Source organism: Fusarium sambucinum, chromosome I (assembly GCF_050947815.1).
Source record: "Fusarium sambucinum isolate potato_lamoka chromosome I, whole genome shotgun sequence".
Classification (NCBI taxonomy): Eukaryota; Fungi; Ascomycota; class Sordariomycetes; order Hypocreales; family Nectriaceae; genus Fusarium; species Fusarium sambucinum.
The window spans coordinates 275,251-301,416 of record NC_139294.1 but is presented as its reverse complement, the minus strand read 5'-3'; the positions used below and the strand labels follow the sequence as shown (position 1 = coordinate 301,416).

At 46.7% G+C, this 26,166-nt stretch overlaps 11 protein-coding genes across 11 annotated transcripts; 6 read left to right on the top strand and 5 right to left on the bottom strand.

Moving 5' to 3' along the window:
- Window positions 1–21: 21 nt before the first annotated feature.
- On the bottom strand, window positions 22–507 carry FSST1_002801 (uncharacterized protein; the record flags this gene model as incomplete). Its single annotated transcript, XM_083228824.1, has 1 exon — window positions 22–507. One exon carries the CDS (start codon window positions 505–507, stop codon window positions 22–24), a length of 486 nt encoding a protein of 161 aa, XP_083086231.1.
- Window positions 508–1,838: 1,331 nt separating this feature from the next.
- On the top strand, window positions 1,839–2,819 carry FSST1_002800 (Alpha/Beta hydrolase protein; the record flags this gene model as incomplete). The annotated part of the gene is made up of 1 exon (XM_083228823.1): window positions 1,839–2,819. The coding sequence occupies one exon, from the start codon at window positions 1,839–1,841 to the stop codon at window positions 2,817–2,819; it is 981 nt and encodes a 326-aa protein (XP_083086230.1).
- Window positions 2,820–3,724: 905 nt separating this feature from the next.
- Window positions 3,725–4,535, top strand: FSST1_002799 (oxidoreductase; the record flags this gene model as incomplete). The annotated part of the gene is made up of 2 exons (XM_083228822.1): window positions 3,725–4,293; window positions 4,346–4,535. The coding sequence occupies 2 exons, from the start codon at window positions 3,725–3,727 to the stop codon at window positions 4,533–4,535; spliced, it is 759 nt and encodes a 252-aa protein (XP_083086229.1).
- Window positions 4,536–5,193: 658 nt separating this feature from the next.
- FSST1_002798 (zinc metalloprotease) lies at window positions 5,194–6,074 on the bottom strand (the record flags this gene model as incomplete). Its single annotated transcript, XM_083228820.1, has 2 exons — window positions 5,194–5,266; window positions 5,320–6,074. 2 exons carry the CDS (start codon window positions 6,072–6,074, stop codon window positions 5,194–5,196), a joined length of 828 nt encoding a protein of 275 aa, XP_083086228.1.
- A 1,019-nt stretch (window positions 6,075–7,093) lies between these two features.
- Window positions 7,094–8,584, bottom strand: FSST1_002797 (uncharacterized protein; the record flags this gene model as incomplete). Its single annotated transcript, XM_083228819.1, has 1 exon — window positions 7,094–8,584. One exon carries the CDS (start codon window positions 8,582–8,584, stop codon window positions 7,094–7,096), a length of 1,491 nt encoding a protein of 496 aa, XP_083086227.1.
- A 1,137-nt stretch (window positions 8,585–9,721) lies between these two features.
- On the top strand, window positions 9,722–11,614 carry FSST1_002796 (uncharacterized protein; the record flags this gene model as incomplete). Its single annotated transcript, XM_083228818.1, has 1 exon — window positions 9,722–11,614. The coding sequence occupies one exon, from the start codon at window positions 9,722–9,724 to the stop codon at window positions 11,612–11,614; it is 1,893 nt and encodes a 630-aa protein (XP_083086226.1).
- Window positions 11,615–12,248: 634 nt separating this feature from the next.
- On the top strand, window positions 12,249–12,905 carry FSST1_002795 (uncharacterized protein; the record flags this gene model as incomplete). The annotated part of the gene is made up of 1 exon (XM_083228817.1): window positions 12,249–12,905. The coding sequence occupies one exon, from the start codon at window positions 12,249–12,251 to the stop codon at window positions 12,903–12,905; it is 657 nt and encodes a 218-aa protein (XP_083086225.1).
- A 3,705-nt stretch (window positions 12,906–16,610) lies between these two features.
- On the top strand, window positions 16,611–19,713 carry FSST1_002794 (uncharacterized protein; the record flags this gene model as incomplete). The annotated part of the gene is made up of 6 exons (XM_083228816.1): window positions 16,611–17,327; window positions 17,382–18,397; window positions 18,447–18,622; window positions 18,680–18,838; window positions 19,343–19,612; window positions 19,664–19,713. The coding sequence occupies 6 exons, from the start codon at window positions 16,611–16,613 to the stop codon at window positions 19,711–19,713; spliced, it is 2,388 nt and encodes a 795-aa protein (XP_083086224.1).
- Window positions 19,714–19,818: 105 nt separating this feature from the next.
- Window positions 19,819–21,609, bottom strand: FSST1_002793 (uncharacterized protein; the record flags this gene model as incomplete). Its single annotated transcript, XM_083228815.1, has 6 exons — window positions 19,819–20,001; window positions 20,061–20,234; window positions 20,294–20,620; window positions 20,674–20,975; window positions 21,027–21,221; window positions 21,474–21,609. The coding sequence occupies 6 exons, from the start codon at window positions 21,607–21,609 to the stop codon at window positions 19,819–19,821; spliced, it is 1,317 nt and encodes a 438-aa protein (XP_083086223.1).
- Window positions 21,610–22,233: 624 nt separating this feature from the next.
- FSST1_002792 (uncharacterized protein) lies at window positions 22,234–22,609 on the bottom strand (the record flags this gene model as incomplete). The annotated part of the gene is made up of 3 exons (XM_083228814.1): window positions 22,234–22,302; window positions 22,352–22,411; window positions 22,505–22,609. 3 exons carry the CDS (start codon window positions 22,607–22,609, stop codon window positions 22,234–22,236), a joined length of 234 nt encoding a protein of 77 aa, XP_083086222.1.
- A 1,031-nt stretch (window positions 22,610–23,640) lies between these two features.
- Window positions 23,641–26,073, top strand: FSST1_002791 (APC family permease; the record flags this gene model as incomplete). Its single annotated transcript, XM_083228813.1, has 8 exons — window positions 23,641–23,750; window positions 23,802–23,862; window positions 23,915–24,640; window positions 24,705–24,764; window positions 24,827–24,926; window positions 24,982–25,227; window positions 25,281–25,804; window positions 25,858–26,073. 8 exons carry the CDS (start codon window positions 23,641–23,643, stop codon window positions 26,071–26,073), a joined length of 2,043 nt encoding a protein of 680 aa, XP_083086221.1.
- Window positions 26,074–26,166: the final 93 nt, after the last annotated feature.

Genomic DNA, 26,166 nt, shown 5'->3' with positions numbered 1-26,166 from the left:
AACCAAGGTTCCCTCTAGCTCCTAGGCGTTGGCACGCTCCTCGGGAGTAGCTACGCTTAGAGGCAGGGGTAAGCGGAGTCGGTTATAGAGTGCATCATTTGCAGTTTGCACCACGATAGTAAGGGCGGCAGCTGCATGCGGTGGCACGTTATCAGGCACCTTGGAAGCCCAAGATGGCGGAATAGCGATGTATTCTTGGTGTGCACCATAGCGCGTTGGCCGATCCTTCCCGGCGGTCACAAGGCCGGCGACGATGTCACCAGCTTTGAAGGATGTGGCGGCTAGACTCGGAGTCTCGAGGACCTCACCACAGAATTCATTGCCAAGGACGTAGTTCGTGAAACCAAAGAGCTCAAGGGTTCGCACATCAGATAGATTGACACCTGAGTACAAGACTCTAATAAGGATTTCATCGTCTTCGGGCTGGGGAGCTGGAAGGTCGTAAAGGACAGCTTTACCGACTTCATTGCCGTAGATCGCAGTGCTTTTGGTCGGTGCGGTGGACATGGTCGCTGTTTGCTTTTACTGGCTTTGATGGAGCAGGTATTATCGTTCAAGATACTTGAGATGCTCCAAGTGACGCGAGGGTAGAATTCGGAATCAAGTCTCGAGTTGCCAGGCTTTATAAAGACGTGGTTGACCCACTCCGCCGCATGTGTCGATCGTATGCGGACAAATACTTCGTACTCCGCCTTTAGCCATACCAACTGTCGTGTCAACTCGTGAAATTGGGTAGGGGGGCCACAAAGATACTTCTTTCTAACTGGTTCACTTGGATATAAGACGACTAAAGAGCTGAGTCAGCAGTCTCTGGACTCTCATGGTTATGGTACTCTGTGGAGTTGTGCATACACATGCGGAGTTGAGGGCGGTTTGGAATGCGGAGTTATGCCCGCCACCACTATGATCAAGGAGTTCTCTACGGACAATAACACCTTCCTGCAGAAGCTCCGGGAGATTTGATCTGAAAAATATTGCCAATGTCCAAAGGACGAATGACGACATGCGATTTGTGAGATATCCGGATGGATGAAGGACGCATTCAAGGTCTGTATTGCAACGACCTATCGGCGAAATACTTGATAACGTTAGCTTTTATACTGACTATCATTAATCAAGGGCAAGGCATTAATTGATATGGCGAGCATATTAAAAAGTCAATTGAATGACGTCGAGATGTAGATCTGTACAATTTTCTATTAGCTAAGAAAATAAGCTTCCGGCGCTAATGCAACCCGCTGATAGTCTAATAGCACCTCCCCTGCACTCCCAGCGATAGAGGAATAGAAATGAATAAACCAATAATAGAGCCAAGCCTCGTTAGCAAGTTCTTCATATGGGAACTGAGACAGGACATGTGATTTTCATGGAACTTTACCATCAAGTAAAAAAATCGCGAATCAAGTTTAGACAACTGGAAGACCTTCTGCAAGCCTCCGAGTCAGGCACTAAGAGACAAGTCAGGACCCCAGGCTCAAACACAGAGCAAAAAGGCATGGTATAGTTATCGGTCAGATCCTCGGGTAAATTGTCCCATCAAGGGGATCTTGGCATGTCTAAGCCTCATGACAACGACAGCGAGAACGCGCGGTCTGATTAATCGACGGTTGTGATGTAATTTCCAGATGCAGGTGATGAAACTGCCAGGATCTGGTCGACATATTGAACAAAGGATATATAGTCAATGATCTTCGCCCTCAAAGATTTATACCCTTATCACTAACCATCCTCATCCTCATCTTCTCCCTCTCACCTCTCTCGCAATGAAGTCCACTCTCAACTATGCCATGGCCACCCTGGCCACCCTGGCCTCTGTCAGTTCTGTTGCTGCCCAGAACATGTCTTTCGGCGCCGACAACTTCTACCGCAGCGAATCCGTCAAGCTCCAGCCCATTACCTTCAACACCAAGTATAACAACTCCATCGCCGGTAACCTCTTCCTTGCTAGCAACCTAAGCACCACCACCAGCCAGCCTGCCATTGTCGTCGGTCACCCCATGGGTGCCACCAAGGAGCAGAGCGCCAACCTGTACGCTCAGAAGCTTGCAGAGCAGGGCTTCGTCACCCTGACCCTCGATCTCCCCTTCTTCGGTCTCAGCGACGGTCTTCACAACCTCGTCTCCCTCGACATGTACACCGAGGCCTACAGCGCCGCCGTCGACCATCTTGGCACCTACGAATTTGTCGATCGTCAGCGGATCGGAGCCCTGGGTATCTGCGGTAGCGGTGGTTATGTCATCAACGCCGCCAAGATCGATACCCGAATCAAGGCCATAGCCACCTCCTCAATGTACGACATGGGTGCAGTCAACCGTGACGGTCTCAACAACGCTCAGGACCTCGAAACCCGCATGGAGATCCTTGCCAACGCTTCTATGGCCCGATGGGCTGCCGTTGATGGCGAACCCGAGGCCATCTCCATTGGTAGCCCCCTCGAGCTCACCGAGGACACTGATGCCGTCAGCGCTGAGTTCTACGACTTCTACCGCACCTACCGTGGCGAGTACACTGCTGCCGGCTGGATGGTCAACATGACCACCCACCGAACCCTCGCCACCAACATCAAGTTCTTCAACTTCTACCCCTTCCACAACATGGAGCAAATCGCTCCTCGTCCTCTCCTCATCGTCTCCGGTGACATCTCCCATTCCCGCGAGTTCAGCGTCGACGCCTACCGCGCTGCTTCTGAACCCAAGGAGCTCTTCTGGGTTCCCCAGGCTAGCCACACAGACTTGTACGACCGAACTGAGATCATCCCCTTTGACAAGTTTACTCAGTTCTTCCGCCATAACCTCGCTACTGGCAACTCCACCAACTGAGTTTCTTGCATTTGAATCAACCAAGTGCACTATAGTCTTTCTGTCAGAGGAAACTGTAGTAACTTCCCAGTCCACCGAGGTATATTTAAATAACATGACCATGTTGTCGAGATAATAGGAGCTTCCTTATCCCTAATCATGGAGCATACCGACCTCGGCGATCTATTGGGATGAGACAAGGGTCCAGTGGTCAAAGTTTAGTGGAATGAAGCAGAGCGTCGCGACTGATCTTGTCACGAGCACAAACTAGACGGCAGAGCAGTATACATATAACCTATTGATGAGTTTGCACAGCGCTTGTACTTATGCACGTTTCATTGCATGTTTCCCTTCAATAAACTATCTACTTGACCTACAAAAGTGCCTGCAACGCATCGTGCAACTTGCCAAAAGCACCATTATGCCAACTAGCCAGATGCTCCCATTTGTTCTGTGAATGCGTAATGCTCATCGTGCGCAACCAGGTATATACCATTATGTCGGCATAGCGAGCTTTATTTTACAATAAGAATGAGCCTCTGGGGTCTCTTTTAAACAACTTGGCCAGCTCACCCAGCGTGTTGCGGGACGAAGTCAGCATCTGCTCTCACTTCTCGCCGACCATACCAAATTCTATTACTAATCTGTCCACTTCTTCACAAATCAGATGTTCAACTATGGCACGCTTCTGACATTGAGGAACAAATTACCTATATTAACATATGGGGGCTCTAAGACCCCGGCGGTTTCCAGGTCTTGTCAGCAGGTTGCATAAGGTTGGGGGGGTCATTAAGTGGAAACTACTTTTAAGGATTATTTAAGGGAGATACACCGAAATAATATCACAGAGCCTAATCAACCCAGTCTCAACATCTCATAACAATAATCGACTATTACACACCAGTATGGCACAATTATTAATAAACATGACCTCTGTCCATGGGAAAACATACCTCATAACCGGTGGTGCTTCGGGCATCGGCCTGGCAACCACGTCAGCTCTGCTCGACGCGGGTGCACAGGTAGCGGTTTGTGACATCAGTCAGGAAGGACTATCGAACTTTCTCAACTCTCTCGGGCACAACCACCACAGCAGGACATTTACCCAAAGAGTTGATATTACCGACCGAGAATCTGTCGAGGCATTTTTCCAACAAGCCAAAGATAGGTTTGGCAAAATCGATGGTTGTGCCAACGTTGCAGGAACAGCAGGACGGAGACTGGGCCATGAACAGATCTGGCAAGTTGACAACGAGCAGTATGACTTTGTCATGGATGTCAATGTTCGAGGCGTCTTTAATGTGCTGGCAGAAGTAATGAAGCCTGGTTTCTTAGAGGAGCCAGGTACCTTTGTGCATGTGTCTAGCATGTACGGCCAGCGCGGATTTTCAAACGGGAGCATATACAGTGCCAGCAAGCACGCCGGAATTGGCTTAGTCAAGAGTGTTGCAATAGAAGCAGGCAAGCGAGGGATCCGTGCGAATATCGTGACGCCGTAAGATGCCCCCCTTATCAGGAAGATGTCGTGCTCACACTCAGTTACCTAGGGGCCCGATTGATACGCCTATGCTCCAGAAGAATCAGGAACATGGAGGTGAAGGAACGGCTCCGGACGTTCCATTAGGAAGGCTTGGCAAGTCGTCCGAGGTTGCGAATGTAGTGCTCTTCCTTCTCAGTCCATCTTCAAGCTATGTTACTGGGGCAACCTGGGCGATTGACGGTGGAGCAAATGCGTAGCCGATTGTTAGAACAGGAAAAATCCTAATTGCAAGATGGTACTCATACTATGCTTGTTAAAATGGTTGTAATCGTATGCGGTCTTGGTTCAACTACAAGGGTCCTTCTCATCTGACAATTATATCGAAGTCTATATTTTAAGTGCAATAGACCCAATAGAGTGTGGACGATCCGAGTCAGACACTCTGATCCTTTCTCGAGTGTTAATAGATAACATGGTATTAAGAGTGCTAATTATCTTCTTCTAGATGTTTAAGTATTAAGGGACTTCTGCGAAGCTCGCCTAGTTACTACAAGTGATTATCTTGCCTGAATTATATTTTTCCAGACACTTGCATTAGAGTGACAGTATTTCTCATGATGGGTTAACTATTGTTTGTAATAATTTACTACCGTGTAACTAGGTTCGTCTATATTCGGTAAGGGCTATAGCTTATAGCTAATAAAATTATCTGTTAGAATATAGTAGATACTCTTATCCTTTGTTCTTAACAGACAAAGAGAAAAATTAAAACAATGTAATGGGCGGATTTAGGGCCAAGATTGAATCAAATAATATGGGCGCCAAACTGAGTTGCTTATCGAAATGTTCATATATGCTTCATAATCACTATCATCAAGAATTATATACAAGAAATATCGTTTCGTCATCATCCATCTATTTTCGGTAGGCAGTCCAGGCAGAGTGCATGCGGGTCTCCTGTCCAGGGGTGAACTCCTCGTAGCAAACACTGTCATTTGTATTAGTATTACATTCAAAATGATTTGAGTGGGGAATACATACTCGTCGGAGTAATCCATGTAGTTGTGGATAGGGTCATCACCAGGCTGGTTAGGGCAGGTATCCATGCGAGCAGGGCATCCATCTGTCTTGCGGGCCTGGGCAGGGGTATCGGCAACGAGGTCACCGCCGTTGCAACCATCCTGGAAGGTATGGAAAAGGTTGAACCAATGACCAACCTCGTGGACGGCAGTACCTCCCAAGTTGTAAGGAGCAGCAGTGCCACCAGGAACTGTCTCAGCGACGATGACGCAACCGTCGAGGATGAACTTCTGAGAGCCGGTTGAGATGTTGGGCTCGGGGAAGTAACAGTAACCAAGAGCCTCCTGGCCTCCAAGCTTGGCGATATCGGTGAAGTAAAGGTTGAGGGTCTTGTAATCACCCTGACGAAGCTGTCGCTTCATAGCAAGTTCACCGTTGCCAGCACCCCAGTTGGAGTTGGTGGTAAAGGTAGTGTCGATGAGGTTGAAGGTGATACCATTGGGGCTGTAAGCGTCGTTGAGAGCCTTCAGCTGAGCCTGGAGCTTGGCTTTTGAGATGTACTTGGACGAAGATGAGGAGACAACGTGGAAGTAGGTGTCAACGACGATAGAAGCGGCAGCAACCTTGGAGACAGACTCAATTTTCTTCAAGTTCTCGGCGTGCTCGACCTGCTGGGGAGTAGGGTCGGCAACGGCACAACGAGGAGGAAGAGCTCGTCCGGCAAGGCCAGCAAGGGCGTTGCCAAAGAAAAGAGCGAGAGCGAGCTTGGAAACCATTGTTGCGATATTGTGACTTGGGAAGATGAGACGAGTTGATGAGTTGATAATAGACTATGATATGTGTGATCTAGGCTTCATATTTATAATTATGTTCTACTATCTATGTTAAAGATGAAGACTAGACGATTTGATCTATCTATCTTGTCAACTTGGTATCTTATGGCGATCATTTCCGCTTATGCAAGGTCTCCGTTGACTTTGATCAAAGGTTCATCTCATCACAGCATAGATAACAGTCCTTTTTGTTTTCAGCTGCCCATAAGAGCGATGTGATACTTGTAGCTCCATCCGTAAATTATTCCGTTTGATTCGACCTGCCCCTTTGACTCGTGAGTGGACATGCTGTTCCCGAGTCTAATCCTGGAACATGTTAGTGTAAAACCGCACGAGTCAAAGTACCCCTGTACCTTCTGTTCCTGGCAGTAACCGCCGTAGGTATACGAGACGACCGAATGCCGGGCGCCAAAAGGTCTCCATTCTTGGAAGGCACTCGAGTGACATATGGGTCACGTTGAGTGATTAATCAATGCGCTAATAGTAAGCTTAGAACAAGCATGATTGCTGACTGCCGATGCCGAGAGTTAAACAAGAACTTTTGCCACGGCTATAATACGCGAAGTAATGCAGTGGGTCTTGTGCCGATACCGCTGATAGACAGACAGGGGTAAAAGCGGACACACTAGTTACGGAGTACGAAGAACGGCAATAACACCAAAACATTCTTGGGGGACATCCGGTTACCCTAAACCTACTCACACAACATACGATTTCTAATTCCTACACTTCCTTCCACCTAACTGACAAGAATATATAACGGTCTATTTGGCATCTCGTCCCCTCAGCTGTATTGATCCTACTTGTAACATGGCCAGAGGGCAGAGATTGGACTCCTCATAATGGGATGACATACAATGTGCTTGATGTTTGTTCGTAACATTGCGTTCCGTGACATGTATCGGCGTCGATCAAAGCATTTAGCTTTTTCCTTCATATTATGCCACTGTGTACAGCCAAATTCAAGATGTTGTCCTTAGATTACCAGCCAGATAGAACCCTCCCTGGTACAGACCTGCCTGAGAAGCAGCAAAAGGACCTGAGCCTGACCAAGTAATTGGTAACGATATGTTAGAAATCAATCCAGTAATCTCTGGAGCATCGTTCTGATTGTCTGCGTCAAAGGAGCCCTGGGTAATCTGCAAGCCACCTGTTGCAATCCCACCCAGTGCTCCAACCAGTAATAGACTTGTTCCATTTGTCAAGACCGTACCAGCAGCTGCCGCAACTAGCCCGGCATCTTGTAATATCTCTTCAGCGGTCTTCACACCTTGCGATGGATCTATCGTATGGTCATTGACGGGTGGCTTGTTGGGTTCATAGCTGAGAGTCTGACTGGACGCATCGAAGGCTAGGGTCATCCAACTTTGAGAAGTGTTGTAGGCCGTGACCGTCCCCAATACGCTTTCCTTGACAACGGTTGAAGTCTTTGCAAACGTAGAGATAACGCTGTCCTGAACGGATATCTGTAATTCTATCAACAACGGCAGATAGGGAATTGTAGTGATAGATGGCGGTGACGGTGAAGCACCAGTGAAGAACCACTTGACTACCTCTGCCGCTTGGTTGAGGTCAGAGGCAACGGAACTCGCGTCAGAGTGAGGGATATCGACCTCAAGCTGAGGTTGAGGAATGGTAGTATCTGCTGTAAGAGATATGCTGAGGAGCGTCGTGTCAATGTTCATGTTCTGTAACGGAATGTTGAACTCGTCACTTGCTGCCGTTGCCAGAAAGTTTTTGAGGAACAGAGCAGGAGAAATCATGAAAGCTGCCTGGCAGTCTGCTGGGATAAAGGATGGACTGATTTGCGGGACCGAGCCCGGAGTAGTGTTGCCTCCAGTGTTGTAGGTCAGGCCAAGATAGCTGTTGGCAAGACCACCATCCACAAGCTGAAGAAAGTTATATGCCACGACGGAAGGCTGACAAAATGCCCATTGGGTATCAGAACCAACGCTAGGATCTAGCTGGACATTGGCAAAGACGTGGTTGAATTGTGACAAGTTGTTGGACAACCAGGTGGTCAAAGCTTGATTGATGGCATCGCTGTCAAACTGATCCGTCAAAGGTTTGCCAGTGTTATCTAGCAGGGATTGAATCGCAGTAGGAGGCCGACTGCTGTCAACTACCAAGCTTTGACCATTTGATCTAGTATCAATGAATGTCAAGGTGAGTTGTATCTGTGCAACGAGCGAGGTATAGCTGAAATTGCTCAAGGTTTTTCCACCACTACTGACAGATCCCGAGATAGTTTTGAGCGGAACGCTGAATACGATGAGGTCAGAAGTACCTCCCGTCGTGATCTGCCATGCTCCAAATGTGGCCTGTGCCGACAATTCGTTGGTTGACACCTGCATGCTTGGAGGTGAGCTATTTTGACTAACAATAGCATTGTTGACAAAAGGGACTGTGACGAGAGAGACAACGTCCCATCCATTCATGTTGAGGGTGTTCATATTGAATGTGAAAATTGGCAAATGTGTTGATGATGTTGGTACTTGGAATATGTCTCTTGCGAAAGAATATGTTTTCTTTGTGAAGAATTCGTCCTCTTGAACAGACATCGTTCTATATATGGTAAATAATACGGTCGCATGTGTTGTGCCTACTCTGTATCTGTACAGGAACGCCGTTTCATCCAAGTACAGCAGCCACACATGCCGTGAACATACATCTGCATACCGCCCTGTGTACGTACGTGAGATGTTCAAAGCGTTGAGTATCCGCAATTGATACCTGTTTTCTAGCTTTCTATTGGATAAAATGGGGTAGTGCGTCTCGGTCTTCACCTTTTTCGGACTTAGTACAATAAAACTCGGCTTCTAGACTAATGATGGGGGATGTTGCCGATCTGTAGTTCTAGCCGCGATTTATTGCCAGCTGAAAGATGTCTCAGCCTCACCAGCAGTCTAGAACTTTAGATGCTCAAACCTGCCCATTTTGTATCAGCCACAGAGCGATAGCACAGCTGAAATTCCAATCCGGAACTTCCAACAGTCGTTCCTATAGGTTACGTCAACATGGCACTGGAATGTCTCACTTTCCAAAGCAATGCAGACCCCTACGTTTCCTCAAATGTCCCAGCCACAGCGTGATAACTCAGCTGAAATGCCAACCAGAGACATCTGTGGCCATTTTTATAGGCTCTATTCATATTCTATCAAATTGTCCAAGGTCGATAGGGAATCTAGCTTTCCAAATTTGCTACTGTCTATCAACCACTCGGTGACATCGTGGCCGCAATAGGATTCTAGATTTCTTATCTCGCTTTTTTAATCCAATCGCAACCTTGTTGATGAGTCTCAGTATGCCTAAGGCCCCATCATAACTCATGATTTGGCTGATCCCATGTTGTTAGGTGGAATCGGCTTCACCTTTATCTGTTTCCACCCTGGTCGACGAGGTGAGACCAAAGAATTGCCAGAGTGATGAATACGGAGCCTACATCCAATTCCGGACATGGCAAAATGAATTATAAAATGGTTCCGTGTTGCTCCTCCTTGATCAAAACCAACACTCCAACACTTCCAACAACCGCAGTTCGCTAGTATTTCTCTCTACATTATCATTGAACTCTTGCAACAGTAACCATCATGACTACTATCGATACCAACGGCTGGGACTTGGTCTATGCCACAAACTACACCAACGTCAACACCGAGATTGCGGCACAGTGGCCAACCCTGATTGCCAGTGCACCGAGTCTCTCCAAGGTCGATGAAACCACTCAAGAGGGCCCTGAAAAATTCAGTGCCAATCTGACTTTGGGGCCATGGGAGGTGACTCAAGGCGGTTCTGGCAACAGAATCTGCCTCAAACTTCCCATTACTTCAGGAAAATTCCAAGGAATCCTCCCTACCCCTTATGATCTTACAGATAAGATCATTTTGGCCACACTACAACTTCAGTGGGTTCCTCAACCGAACGTGACTCAGTTCCCTATTTCCCAAGATTTTGCGGATGTCATGAAAGACCTCAGCGGTAACACAACTGTCACTACCAACATTCTAGATGCATTCGCCAATGCCAATGCGCCGATCTCGGCAACCTCGACAATAGCAGTCATGACCCCAAACATCTCTTGGAAGATCACTGACCCATCATCTGGGAAGACCTTCTATGTATGCGTCACGTCAGCGAACGGCGATGTGTCGCTCCTGGAAGTCTACCAGTACAACAGCAACACTCTGATCGTTTGCCCCAACTCTGCAATTTCCCCCGTCACTGTGGTTAGTGTTGGAAGCATCGAAAATATCGATGGTTCTATTGTCCAAGGTTTGGTCAGCCAGTACCTTGATAAACACATGGAAGACTTCCGCTTTATCTTTGCCACTGTCGACGTTGTGACGTCGCTGGCTACAAATGAACTTTGGGGTTGGCTACAGCCGACCACCAACGGGTACGCGGTTGTCGAACCTCTGGAGAACGCAACGAATGACACTTGCGTTTTCGGTATATTGTCTATGGTGAACGGAAGATCCAACCCCAAGGCCGCGCTACAGGTTGACGCCAATGCGATTGCAAATGGTTGCACCAGCAGTCTCATCATTTCTCCAACCATGTTCCTTACCAACATGCTCGCCCCTGCCGCGTACAGTGCTTTCACTGGAGCCAGTCAAGGAGATTTTACCACCGATTTGAACAACCTGTCCGTTGTCAATACTAACACCGTCACTTGGGGTAGTGTTGAACTTCAGAAGGGCAAATCGCCTGTCTCGCTTTCTGTGGCGCCAAACGACTTTTCCATGTCAGTTCAAACCGACCGTGTGACTATTCAATTCTCAAACTTGAGTTACCCTCTCTACGAATTTGACATGGAGGTTGGCCATAGCGATATCAATTTCGTTGGACAGTTCAACCTTGGCCTCAACAGCGGCTCGAATAACAACAAGACTCTTTGGTTTAGTCCTCCCCAGGATCAGCTAGGTAACATCGATGTTAGCTCAGTCATGAACCAAACCTATTACACGGTTGAGAGTGCCATCGGATATCTCAACATTGCCCTTTCTGTCGTTGGCCTCGCAAGTGCTGTTACGAGTAAGATCGCCACTAAAGCTGCAGAAGGCGCGGCAGAAGATGCCGGACAGCTCACTGCCGATGCTTCTGCAGAGGACATACAAGCCGCTTTCAAGAAGATCCTCTCCGATCCTCAAACCAGAAAGAACTTTGTGGAACAAGCAGGCGATGATGGCGCTAAGATGCTTGAAAAGGCGACAGTCAATATCAAAAGAGCTAATCTTTGGAGCTCTGTGGCTAAGTGGAGTGGCACTCTAGCAGGAATCACAGGTGTTGTTGCTGGGAAAATGCAAACTTTGGAGAGCACATTAGAGCAAGCATCCCAGAATAAGTGGGAACATACCCCAGCGTTCAGTAACTTTGCTGATCTGGCAATTTCCCGATACTCGTTTGCTGGTTTGATTGATCTCAATGTCACTACCGCAGGCCTGGCAGAGTCACTTCAGATTGGTTTCACCAGTGCATCCTAGTCAGGAAGCGAAAGCGTGAGGAGCAAAGCAGATAGGAGATAGCTGGTCGTGGATAATTGTCGATGTTTCTTTACAATGTCGAGTGAACTTAGCTCAATAGTTGTACTGTGTTGTAACGTATATGATTCACATTAATTACGAAACTCGGTAGCGCGTATAGAATCAAGCCATCAATAAACCCAGCTTGTCATCAACTGGCTAGGACATATGAAGGCAATGGGGACAAGTTAGTAATCTGATGCCCGAGACAAAGAATTCCTAACATTTTATATCAATTATCAATTCAACTCGTAGCTACCCTGGACCACATAAATAAGACAAGAAGACTTACAGCCATTGCCATAGATCCTAGAAGTGGGGTAATAAAGCCTAGCTCAGAATTAAAAAGGTTTGAATATGACGGGACAATCTTTCAGGGCAGTATAATTGCATTAGTTATATTTTCTTTTGAGTGATGATACAAACATCCGTCAAGCCGATTGGCCAACCTTAATGTTGAGAAAAAGAGAAATACATGAAGATGTATATATATATATTCGCCTCAGTCTTTGCAACTGAGAAATGTGTGAGAATCCTATACTTTACTGCTATCACTCATACACCTTCAAAACATAATTACAAACAACTATTTACCATGGCAGCACGAGCCGCAGGTACTCTCAAGGGCGCAACCCAAATCCATATCATCCCGGCTGGACGTGGATTCGCTTTCGCCATAAAAGCCGGCTCTCAATTCATGATCACGGATCTGTATGGACAGCAGGTCGTCGACATGATGTCCTGGCGTGCTCCTTTCTCCGCTGATACCAAATGCGAGCACTTCTCGACTTCCTACACCAGGTGGTTCCTCGACAGCCTGGGCCCGCCGTCTGTTGGCCAGTACCTCTACTCCAACCATGCTCGGGAGATGTTTAAAGTGGTTGGAGATACTGTCAAAGTTCACGACATGCAATACATGGCATGTAACCCGGGCCTCTATGCTCGTATCGGCAAGTCGGAACATAGGAGCTGCGCGAGCAACTTTGCTGAAGCCATGACTACCTATCTTCGTCAGAATGGGGATAAGTATGCCAAGTTCGAGTGGTTTCAAGTTCACGACCCCTTCAATACGTTCCAGAACACGCCTTACTACACCATGAAGGGATGGATGGATTCTAGCAAGGCTGGAGATTACGTCAAGTTCCAGGCCGAGATGGACTGTGTTGTAGCATTGAGCTGCTGCCCTTATGAGGAGGGTGGATTTAACGGGGGAAAGTCAACTGAGGTCGCTGTGACATGGCAAATTGACTGATGGAAATGATTCCTACTCACAGAGCTAAGATTGATCTATCACTTTAATGATCAGACTTGGATTGATGGTCCATCACTTGGCTTTCATTTCTGGCTTTGAAGATTCTCAGATGCCAAGTAGATAGATCATCTGCAATTGAGGCCTTTTATCTTTAGTGACGTTTCTCCTATCTTTCGTCATGAGGCGTGAATCAAGCTATGAGACTAGACTTGGACGCACACCCACATCAATAATTTAGTGGCGTTTTTGGCCAATCAAGGGTGAAAATTCCAGCTGCAGGCGACCCACTAAGCCAAGTCTCCAAAAAATTGTATCCGCGATTCCCTCAGTATCCTTTTCAATTCTATTATACAAACGAAACGTTATACCCTGGAAAGACCGAAGCGATCACAAGGTAGGAAAACCGACCATCCGAATTCAATGTAATATTCGTGTTGTTAACAAGCCCGACCTTCAAGGTGGATGCTCGAAATGTTGTTAGCGGGTATGTTTCATCGCCGTATATGCGTGCTGTCTAACTAGGAACTAGAAAGTCAAGTGTGATGAGGCGAGGCCAGAATGCTCTCAGTGTCTCAAGCGAAGGTTCGAGTGCCCTGGCTATGAGAAACGAATCAGATGGAGTGCAAAGCATGAGGTTTCGAAGCCTAGTGAGTTACTGGACTTGGATCCGTCTGGTCCCAGAGAGGTAAAGAAGCCATAAGAGGTGAACCGAGGAATTTTGAGACGTCTGACCATTAATGGTATGTCACAGGCTTCAAAACTGGATGTCTCAGTAGATCTTCCAGGTTTAGGTGGCGGACCGTCTTCCCCAACAGTGTCTGCGAGACATTTTCAAACCCAGGTGCCCTTATCTGCATCCACGTCCGCATTTACCAATCAAAATGCCCAAGATCGTTCAGTCGACTCGCCGGCTGAAACATTGACCGAGGATCTTCGAGAATGGCGTTTGAACCAGGATTTGGCATTCAGCGGTGATGGCAGTGATGCTCGCAACTTCATGGATCAGAGTGCAAATGACCTTCCTACAGGAACCAATGGGATGAGCACGGCACCTCACGACGTATGTCCAAAAAAAACCAGATTTAGATGCTCTGAGCACGATTGATAATGGTGTACAAGGAAGAAGCGAGGTGGGTACGAAGTATGGAGAGCTATTGAAATACTTCTTTGCCAACATCTGCATCTTACATTTGACATGTGAAGAATCTGCCAACTCGTTTAAGAACATGATAGAGTGCTTTCTTGATACATCGACGCTGGTTCTTCGATGTGTTGTGTGTATTTCGGCGATCCACTGCTTCCAAGGTGATACTACGATGCTACCGGCAACCCTTGAGTACCAGTCCGCTGCTATTCAAAGCTTATCATCAGCCATATCCCAAATCGTTGCCAGCACAGAGTACTCAACTACTCTTGATATTGAAACCCTGACAAACCTCCCTCTGGTTCTATATCAGCTAAGAGAAGCGCTACTGGCGTCCCTGCTTCTTGGACTCTCCTCGGTACGTCTCCTCGGTAAGGCATTTCAATGACGATCGTCTTGAAACTCTGGCCCCATCCTGCTATTATAAAAATTCCATATCAAGAATTGACTCTTTGTCATAGCCTTGGTTTGATCCTTCGAACATTGGTTAGGAGCCCTTAAGATCTGTCAGCGTTTAATCAATTTGCTCGGAGCTAAGTTCCATGGCAAGCACACCAAAGCTCTTTCAGATCAGCAAAACAATTTTCTGATATGAGCTATGGCATACTGGGAATGTTGCATGGCTTTTGTCATCGATCAACCGTTGAATGCTATGGACTACCTGATTCCCTTCTCCCACCATCCTGACAAGGTCTATCCTCATTCCTTCACCGGTTTATCTACGCCTATCCTTATCACTCTTGGCCGGATTGGTATTTGCGTTCGTCAGAAACAAATGTTGATGCGCCTCGACAAGTTTGGATGGACAGATAGTGATGGATATACGTCACTTGAATCCGAATTGTCCGAAACTGCAGCTTTTCTCGAGCAGTCTATGCTTCAATTCACTTTGCCCGAAGATGCTTCCATTCAGGGTCATTTGCCGCACTCTATCGCGATAGAACAAATGCGCTCATTCGCCGAGATGTATAGGTTTGCGGCATTGCTGGAACTATGCCGTAATTTCGCGCCTTGTTCTTCTTGTATTGAGGTTAAGCGACGAATATGCAGCATATCAGTTATTATCACTGACTTCGCTAAGGAGCTCCCTGAGCAGGGTAGCTGGGGTATATACTAAACACTGGCGTTGGTAATATCTGGAAGTGTATTGTACTCCGCTCCTGGACCCCAGAAGCCAACTGTTGATACATCAGCTGGCCGCGTCGAGGGCCTGGATAAAGCTTTGATGCTGGCGACAACTCGCCCTCAACAAAATATCAAGTGCCGGGAATTTGTTCGAAAACGAATGCAGGTTAGCTTTTCCACTTTCAGATTTGATCGGATATCCGAAAAAACTCTGGCGCTGCTCGAGGAAGTCTGGCGAGGCTTTGATACAAACTATCAACATGGCATAGGGCGCGATTGGAATCAGAGCCTCGCTCCTATCTGTCCTCACTGGACGGAGATTATGGCAGAAGGAAAGCTGCAAACTTTACTTGGCTAGTAAAACTGAGCTATTTTGACTAACGGTAGGATCGTTGACAAAACGGACTGTGACAAGACAAAAAACATCCCATCCATTCATGTTCGAGTTGTTCATTTTGAAGGTGATTTTGCCAATCGTCAAATGTGTTAATAATTTTATTAATGATCCGGGATAGTGCTTCTTGTGATGAATTCATCCTCTCGATAATATAACCTCCTTATATCGTGAAAAAAGGATGGGCTTGATAGGTCTATCTGGGTAGACCTTTCATTCAATCAAATGCAGTAGTATACTATTCATTACCGTAAACAAACATCTGCATGCCGCCTAAATGTGTACAGAGGATGTCAAGCACTACTGTGGGTCAGCAGCGTAAAGGATTAGCGCCCGTCTTTCAGCTGCAACAATAATGATGTCACAAGAGTTACGTGAGGATAAAAGAACAGGCATTTACTGCTCTACCTTTAGTTGCCGCTCACTTGTTACTATTTAAAGGGATTCAAGAGATAACTTCACTGCATATATCTAGTGATTAAAAAAAAGATAGCTCTTTCGCTATAAGTGTTTTATTAAATCCTGCTGCTGTGATTTCACTTTGTACTAATGCACTTATTTAATGTATTTCTTTCAAAGTATATCCGTCAAGACAAGACCATTTAGTAAACAATAGACAAGAACATCCCTGTGCCATGTATCGGTTTAAATGACAACACAATGGTGTATTCCACCTCTACCCCCCCTCCTACAATCACTTTGCTTATTTTACCGCCGGTGGCTGATGGCTGGCTGCCTTGGCTGACTAACCTACACAGCCTTATCACTGAAGCCGTTGAAAAGGCGCCCATTTCCTCCCTTTTTCCCATTTTCGCTATTATCTACACTCTAGCTAATGCGACTGCACCGTCTTCAAAAGTTCCTGACAGACATTATCCTTTGATTGACTCTAACTCCACAAGATTGTCCGGCATACTGGATCCGACTCCACTAGGCCCCCGCTTACTTGCCTTGTCCTTGCAGGAATAGCCAGTGCTGCTTACCGAACCTATGGGGCATCAACAGGGTACAACCTAAACCAAAGCGGACAATCACACTAACTATGGATTTGTACCGCCTCTTCGCTCTCAGCGAGGGTGTGCAGAGATGTGAAGGCAGAAAGAGAGTCCACATCGAAGGACTTCTCAACTGTGCATGCCCAACAATCGACCTCTCGTTTGAGAACTATGCCAAGAGGGATCCCAAAATGTTTTTCTCTCAAACGCGACTGAAGGATTATTTCAGACCGAATGTCAACGACCTTCTAGGCTGCGATTGTGAGGAATGCGAAAATGCGAAGAACGCCGACATGGATCTATTGGAGGTCTCACGCATGACAACCCTTGTTGAGAGCCACCCATGGATCCTCGGCTTCATGATATATCTTGGAAAGCTGCATTATATATATTATTGGATCAAGTGGGACTTCTTCAATTCGAGAGGAGAACTCAAGAACGCAATTCTGGAAGATGGGTTTGTGGAACAAAACTTGATCGAGGCAGAATTTGATCGATCAATTTTCCAAAAGGCCTACAACCGCGCCGTTTCCATGTTCTTCCCAATGGATTTCCAGATTTACAACAGCGAGATGTGCCCCTACCGGGATCTTCCCCCCTCTCGCAGGTTCCCATACTCGAAGGAGGAACCAATATTAACAACAGGGTTTTACGGCGTCATGACCAAGGTGGAGATAGTGCCGGAATATCTTGATGGAAGGATCATTAATCTCGTTGAGAAACAATATCCTACTTCAGGGACTGATGCCGGAAGTGATCGAAGGGTATGTTACAGCTGGGAATTAGGATGTTAACGTCATGCTAACCTCATTTGATAGCTCTTGTTTGCGCTAAAGTCTGTGAGAATGAAGGGCCCCGAGTCGCCATTAAGAAGTATGGAACGAAATGTCCTGGACATGGTTTCGCGAATCGAAAAACCCGCCTCAGACAACATGATTACTCTTTTGTTCGCGTACAAATGGAAAGATCAGATACATTTTCTTTTTCCTTTTATCGACATGAACCTGGATCAGGTGTTGCGGCACATTAAGTGCCCCCGGAACCTTTCACCAAGACTGGGACGAGAGGAACAACTCATCGAACATTGGCTATGGCGTGAGATGAAGGGTGTTTGTTATGCTTTGAGTGTCTTTCACAAGATGATGAAAGATCCATTCGACGACAATAAAGGAATTGTCATCGGTCTACATTTTGACCTTAAACCAGCCAATATCCTTGTTACTACGGATGGGAAACTGAAGATAACCGATTTTGGGCAGTCTATCATTCAAATTCTCGGAAAGGGAGATGATATGACTGTTCCTCACAATCCAGGAGATTCCCGGTACGCAGCCCCGGAGTCTCGTCCAACTCTGGATTATGACAAGGACGACCCAGAAGATATTCAGGTACTTCTCAATTACGATGTGTGGTCACTGGGATGCATCATGGTCGAGGTTCTTATTAATATCTTAGGTCCACCAACTCTCGAGGCCTTTGACCAGGAACTAGCCGAGGAGAAAAATGCTGGGTTCTTTACTGGAACCGACTTGAAGAAATGTGTTACTTCATCTTTGCAGGACCTTCAAGCGAAGTTCCACGATACACCCCAGGGACATTACATGGTAACAGTAGCGGAGCTAATACTCAAAATGTTGAGCCATGATGTAAAAAAGAGACCATATTCCTGGCAAGTTTTTGATGCGCTTCAAAAGGCGGAAAGTGGCTTGAACAATCCATCAGAACAGCGCGATTCGATTACCCCGAAGGTAAATGCATATACTATACCAGATGGGGCAGGGTTCAAGGAGCTGGGATGGGACAACGGTCAATCGATAGTCTCATTCGCCGACAAGTGAGTTGATCAGATTTGTTTCACATTAGGCTTGCTAACTCTGAGAAAGAACAGGAATCACTATAGAGCTGGTCAATCAAAGCGATGGGCATCGTGAGGAACAACCAAGACCTTGCCGGATCCGACTCTTCCGAGGAAGTTCAAAACAGAAGCAAGCACCAGTCGAGATCGCTCTGGTTTGGGGGGTTGATCGAGGAGGAATGGTAGATGTGGAGCATAGAAGAGGTAGGTATATTGCCAACACTTTCTTTCACCCGAAGATAGGAGTTAACTTGTTGATAGTTGAATTATCGAGATGGTGCTTTTCACCAACCTACCTATTCCAAGATGACCCCAACAGCAATGGAAGGTTCGAGTGTAGACTCTTTCCCATAATGGGGCCTCCCGGTGGACGATTGCCATATGACCGGGCATTCATCTTCCAATTCGAGTCCCTTGAAGGCATGTGGGGATTCTTCAGATCATCTTGTGTGGTATAATACTCTAACCTAACGAAAACAGATGTTTTGTTGTTCCAAGGAACACTCTTAAAGAAGGCTATTTTCGATCCTATCAGGTATATATGGTAACGCCATGCAAAATTTCTGTTGACCCACTGACAAGATCAACAGAGCATCAGTCGAAAGCATAAAAGCAAAGAGAACAAAAATGTGGTCAAAACAACGTCAACCACCTGCTTCCAACCAAAAACCGTCACACATCCAGTTGTGGGCCGACGATAAATCGAAACACTATAAGCCCGTCGGGTTGGGCCTCAATGGTCGAAGATCAACAGCCGCCTCCAGCTCGAACGAAATTATGCCGAACAGGACGGCAGAAAAGCCAAGTATAGAGCAATCCAAGACAATGGTTATTTTCTTGGAAGGGTTAAGCCCTTTGGTAATCGCCGGCACGTTTCTTGCACTTCTAGTAACCTCCCGTAACCCTGCTAACACGACGGTATAGTGAACAACGGTCGCCAGGTATTCAAGGATGGCGGCAAGTCTGCGGGCAAGCATAGCGTCAATATCGTCAACAATATCGCTGCAAATCACGAATCGTATTTAGTCAAGCAGCGTCCACCACAACCAGCGTGGCAGTCTCAGAACCTGAGCGAGAAACCGCATGCTTCTTCGTCTATCTTTCTCGAGGCCGACTGCCAGGCCGTGTGGGGAGTGGATAATGAAGACTTGTTCAAGGTGGAGAGTATGAAAATCCTACTGGATTCCGAGAACGGTGAGATTGTACATGTTAACTCCATGATCCTTCATTCTGACCTACTACCAGATTTCAAACGTCTTTGCCTAGGAATAAGTAGCGAGTGGGAGCAGGATTAATGACCACTAGGCTAGACACTTGAGCTATACCACGGGACATTTCCTTTTCTACGCATTTATATAATCTTTGCGAAGTACCTTTGCATGATTTAAATATACCCCCAGTTAAACAATACTATGTCCCTTCGCTTCCAACTTCCTTTCCTTGAGCCTTTGAATGATTTCAACCATGGCGTAAATCAGCATCGTTAACGAAATTAACGGAATGGATAGGATAGCATAGATCTGCAAGTCAGGTGTTGCGGACCACTGCATGGGGCTCTCTTGCTTCAAAGAGACGAAGCCCATCTGCAGAAAGTCCTCCTACATATTAGCTGCAAATCTATCAAAAGATAGAAGAGACATACCGCAACGAACCCAGCTGGTACAAAGACAAGTGCGAGGACTGTCAGCGTCTTCAAGACGTGTGCTTCTCGTCCAGATTTGTTGGCCAAGTCGCACATGGCAGATGTGTTGCGACTCGTCATTTCCGTGCTGGTCTTGTTGAACTCCCCGTTTCTCATCGATACAGTGTCTCTCAACTATTGTAAGTTGTTTGTAAGCCGTGTCCGTAATAGACCTTTGCAAAAAGATTTCATACCTGATTAGAAGTTGCTTTTGCACGGTCGAGAACCGAAGATGCGTTTCGCAAACCAAACTTGTGCTCAGTATGGCATCGTGACAATTGTTGAAAGAACCTTTCAAGAGTAGCAGCTTGTGGAGATCCAGGAACACTAAGTGTTATAAGATGCTGGACTTTCTTTTGAAAACATTCTAATGTTAAAATATTGAGCTCCACGACGCTGATAACTCTTCGTGTTTGGTCAGAAAGGTATTGAAGTTCCTTGAAGTCCCTAGCTGTACTTTGGAGCGTGTCAAACTCATTCAGTTTCTCTGGCTCTACACCAGCCATAATTACGCGGTGAAACTAGTAGAAAGATATCAGCTCTAGTGCTCTACAAGCTAGGTTTATCAACTTGCCAGGTCTGTGATCTCGTGATCCAAATAGTTGATAAACTGGCGGAGATTGTCCTTGATGCTACTAAAGCATGTTGTGTGGAGGTGAGACCAATCCTGCACGAAAACTGACTTCTCACCAGAGTTTCCAATGCTTTCACCAAGTACCCTGCTCACCACTGTTGGGAGTCTTGCTAGGAGATGAGAGGTTCTGCTGTCAAAACGGTCGAACTTCTGGTAAATGAGTGCATGGCGAATTGCCCATGGATTGGCGCCTTGTCTCACGCTGTCTCGTCTATCAATGTATTTCAAGAGGTAGCACGATTCTAGATTATCAACTCAGTACGACCCGAGTTCTATATATGAGATCAACGTACCGAATGAAGTCCAACTTCCGTCGTCCCCAATGGTAGTATGAGAGTCAAACCCAGCAAATCCCTCATCACGAGGGAACGTTTTATCACCAAATGCTGTGACATACTGATGCAATTCAGGAAAGGCACGCAGCGCTGAAAAGAGCTTTATGGCGCCGGGCTTGGAAATGGGCAAATGGCTCCATCCGTAAGCAGGCTCTAATAAGCTGAGTGTATTTAGAATCGGTGATGCTGTGGTTGTATGGGTCATACCGAGTACTTACAAAAACGAAGCCTTTTCTTTCTTGATTGGACCATCATCGGTGTGAGCGACACGAGTTAAAGGATCATGATATATTGAAATGTGCTCCCGGAGTTGACCATCAGTCGCCAAACAATTCTCTTCAATTCCTGTCCCGTCAACGTTAGATCAGCTATTTATTTTCAAATGTACAGTCATGGTAAAATTACCTTTTGAGGTTATTTCTGCGACCTGGAGTTCGAATCGTTCATTCGCGTTTGAGAAGACTTTCTCATAGCTACACTCAAGACTCTCCGCGGCGGAGACAGCTCGCACGTCATACTGGGTGCTTGGCAATGGCCACATTTGGACTTCAGGCACTACGTATATGCCACGGGCTTCACTAAAGGACAAATCTTTGTAAAGAGGTCGTACTCACAGATGATAGCCCTAATTGTGGTCTATAGGCTTCTATTATGGGGAGGCTACTCGGCTGGGAATGATACTGCCTTGCTCCATGTCCCTTTCATTCAGCGCACGTGTCTATCAATCCTGCCTTAGTAAGAGGGGTAAATAAGGCTGTGGATGTTCCACTGGCCACCCCCCCTGGAGGCTATGTATGGAAGCTGTGTAGTCATCGGAACGGAATTTACCCAGGCGGACTTGCTTGATGGCCAGGCTGGATCAAGGGACTTATCAGTACCTTAGACCACCTGCCACGAACGTTACCCCCTCCAGTCGACCTTGAAGCTACGATCCACTGTTTCGCCACATTATAAATATTGGATGAAGTCATTAAGCTTTTTCACTGACCACTCACTGGATGAACAGAAATGTCACTGAAAGGCTGTTGATGCACTGTTTTGGGTGTACGCTTTCGAGAATATGCCTCTCAAACAGAATTGAATAGCCACTAAAACACAAATTACTTGTGTAAAATACACTCCATCGTTCTCAACTTCCCCAATGATAGTTTCATTCTCTTCCATATCACTTCTTAGCGCCGAAGGTGAGTGCCCTCTTGGGCTGGGACCTTTCTTGCAATACATTCTGTTGGTCCTATGATTCAAGTTAGACTGGAATGGATTCCAGGCTGTGCGAAGCCTACCTCTGTAATTGCCTCTGGCGCAGTGACCTTCCAACTACCGTCTCTACCGCCCACAATCTCCTGGAAATTTATTTTCAGCCGGGCGCTATTTGTCAAAGTGCATCAAACTTTCAGGAGATGGGCTATGGGGATGGGAGGGGGGCTTTTCCTTACCTCGATAGACCAAACGCCAGTATCAGCTCCTCCAAAGGTCTCAGTCAGCCATGCCACCAGCACATGTTCCCGTACGTATTTTTGGATAGCTGTTATGACAGCCATGTTGATCGAAGGCGGAATCTTCAGAATGGAGGCTTGAAAGAACAAGATCTTCGCAGAGGGCTAGATAATAGTTAATGTGTTTCTCTATTGAGTACGCATTCGCGAATCTCCTCTTTCGATGGGTATTTTCTGTCAAAAGACAAATAGTTAAAAAGAAAGGCCTTAAAGAACCCTCTGCCTTGTTGCCTAGAGAGCCTGGTCAGACTTGACCGACATTTCAGACACGGGTTGAAAATGCAACCTGGGCTGAAAGCTGAATATCTATCGTTCTTGGCGCTCAAGTCGTAATGGCGTTTACCTGCAGGTATACGAAGAGAAATCAGGCTCGGCGCTTCATGTTTGGCCCAGCGGAACCAATGTGACAGTTGAAAACAGGGAATAGCCAACGCTCAGCCAGCCACAGTACGCCATTCACACTCTCACCGGGCGACAGAGGAGAGCCTGATTTTCAAGCTCCCTGTAATAATGTGATAAGTCTCTCGTTGATCCAGCCGCAGTTCTCCTCTTTGTGATACAATAAGATTTTAGCAGTTCTCGGAGTGATTGCATTGGCTGATGAACCACGTCCGGAATGCAACGCGACACCACCATTGTATTCGATGTCGAGCCGCCCGGTCCCCTGCGATTCTCTCCGCTCTCAGTCTCCTTGCTTCGAGGGCGGGTAAGTAGTTACCAACCCTTCAGCCGCCTGATTGTCTTGGCGATGCCTGGTTCGCATCCATAGTTCGAAAGTTGTGACGCGTCCACAATGCCTTTCGCTACTGATAATCAGTCCGTCCCCTTTGCGTCATGATAGTAGTGTGACGTTTTCCCTCACTGGAAGTTTTATCACAAGCCCTCCTTTGAATCTTTTGCAAACAGCCTTTCGTTAAATTCGCATTTGAAGGACAAAGAACATGGAATCCGAAACTGACACTCCTGCACCGAATAACGGTCCCTTCAAACCACGTGCTCCCGACAATGAAACAACACAGGAACCTCATGAGGAAGGCTTAGGGTCCTTTGATGTGTTTTCGCTTATCGTCAACAAGATGATAGGCACCGGTATCTATACATCCCCTGTTGTAGTATACCGAATGACAGGAAGCAAGAGCATTACGCTGGCTTTGTTTGGTGTTGGCTTCGTGTATTGCCTGATGAGGTGGAGATTTTGTCCTTCAATCTACAGCATTGCGTACTGACGTATCAACAGCACGGCAATCTACCTTCAATATGCCCACGTCCTTCCGTACAACGGTGGTGAACTGATCTATGTGAGGCTCTCTTGTTTCTCTCCATACTCCATATCAAAGCTAACGAAAGGAGCTCGATGAGATCACGTCCTCGGAGAAACCCACCTATACCGATACGCCGCCAGATGTGAATCCTCAGCCGGAAAACATCGAGCTCCAAACTTTACCCCGAGGACAAACAAGAGCGCGTTCCACTGGCCAAGCAGCGAGATCTACGCCATGGTACAAGAAGCTGCTGGGTGATGGTCTGTTAGCTTACATCATCTACTCTCTGGCATTCATCATCTTCTTCAACTCAGCAACCAACAGCCAGCAATTCGGTCGCATGATTCTTCTTTGCCTCCATGCAGATAAAGAGGATAATTACGATGACATCAAAAACGATCAGCACCTTATGCGATACATCGCTGTCTCAATCCTTTCTATCATTTGCCTTGCACAGTTCTTCAATCCTGCGTTTGGTCGAAGATTGAACAAGTTTCTTGCCGTGGTCAAGATTGGCTTCCTCGTTGGACTAATTGCCGTTGGGTTGGCTGCACTCGGCCGTGACTTTAACAGTAAGAGCAGTGATGGTGCCTCTTTGGACAGAGGTGAGGATTGGTCTGAGCGACGTGAAGTTCGATCCAAAGTCTCATTCGCCAAGGCACTACTTGTTGTTCTTTTCAGTTTTGAGGGCTGGGAGAATGCTACCTTCGTCGCCGGGGAAATACCTCCAAACAAGCAGCAAAATCTACGCCGCGGGTTTCTCGCCGCTGCTTTTACTGTTGGTTCGCTTTATATGATTGTCGTTGCTGTCTCGGTAAGTTACTCCGGCTTTCAGTCAAACCTGTGGAGTTCGCGAACAACTAGCTTACTGATTGCAGCTCAACTCACTTTCGTGGGAAGAGGTCAAAGGCGCTGACAATATCAACTACGCCCCAATGGTACGTCGAGTAATGTCAGAAGCACTTGTACAGTACATGATTAACATGTCTCCGCCCCCCAGCTCAGTCGAGATACAGCAACAGCAAGAAGATCGTGGGCGATTATTATTAGCATATCTGCTTTTGGGAGCCTTAATGCCATTATCTATACGTTTTCGAGAGGTAGTTTCACTCATTCCTACGGTTTGATCCACCCCATTGCTAACAGGCTCCTTAGTAAAACAGGTTATCGGACAGGCTGAAGTTCTTCCGTGGTCGAACTTTCTCAAAAAGGATGACTGCTTGCACAGGAATCAAGGATCGCCACGGAATGCGTTCCGCTTCAAGTCACCACAGGGCGGTTTAATCGCCCATTGGCTCGCTAGTGTAGCTTTGATTGCTGCCTCGGCCTCCATTCAGAGTACCCTTGAATCGATTGGCCTGGCTGGTTATATCCAGACTTACACCCATTGCTTCATCCTGAGTAAGTTGAACAAAGAATCAATGTCTAGATATCAGCCCTAATAGACCTTGCAGTGGTTCTCGGATTCGGGTATTTTAATCTCAAGTCCCGACAAGAACTTCTCAACTCTGCTGCTGGGAATGGACAACAATCACCTCTCACCGGACGGTTTGTCGAGGCGCTGGTCCTTGTTTGCACCCCCATCTATATTCTTCTGAATCTAGCCATCCTCGTGATTAACGCCGTGCCCCCTTATAAGAGTACTGGTGATGAGAAGAGCGTGTTTCCAGGCTACGGCTTTCCAGTGATTGTCGCGAGTTTGGTAACAATTGGCACGATATACTACTTGTTGTTTTTTGGGGCGGTTTGTCGATCCTACGAATTCATATCCTCCGATGACGATAGTGAAGGGGATTGTCGACATTCACACGTTGTTGAAGGCATATTCAGCGCTGCAAACCCATTGAACTTGATGAAGTATGCAGGTGTTGTGTCTGAGATGAGAAAAGATTATTCCTATAACAAGAAAAGGGAAAGGGTTTTCAGATTTGGAAGACGTTGGAGGATGATATACTCTCTTGAAGGGTATGATTCTGTAGTTCGTTTTCCACTCCTCAGCCATGCAGACAAAGTGTGCTAACACGAAAATAGGGTGATGATGCACCGGTTAAAAATGGCGAAGGGCTTACTATTGCCATGGTCTTATACTGGATTTTTGGCGGGACACGTTTGAAGAGAAATAAAACGCCTTGGGCTAAACTGAAGGATTGGAGACATTGGGCTAATTTCACAACACCTGTGGCAATAACCCCCAGACCTGCACAGCAACGGGAAAACCAGGAGCAACGGTCTGTTATAGCGACGTAGAGGCGGTGGGAGATAAGCTGTTACTTCCACCTGTTTAGCTAGCCGATTGTTATGACCAGGCTGTATCTACCCTACACTTCACCATTTGTGGAG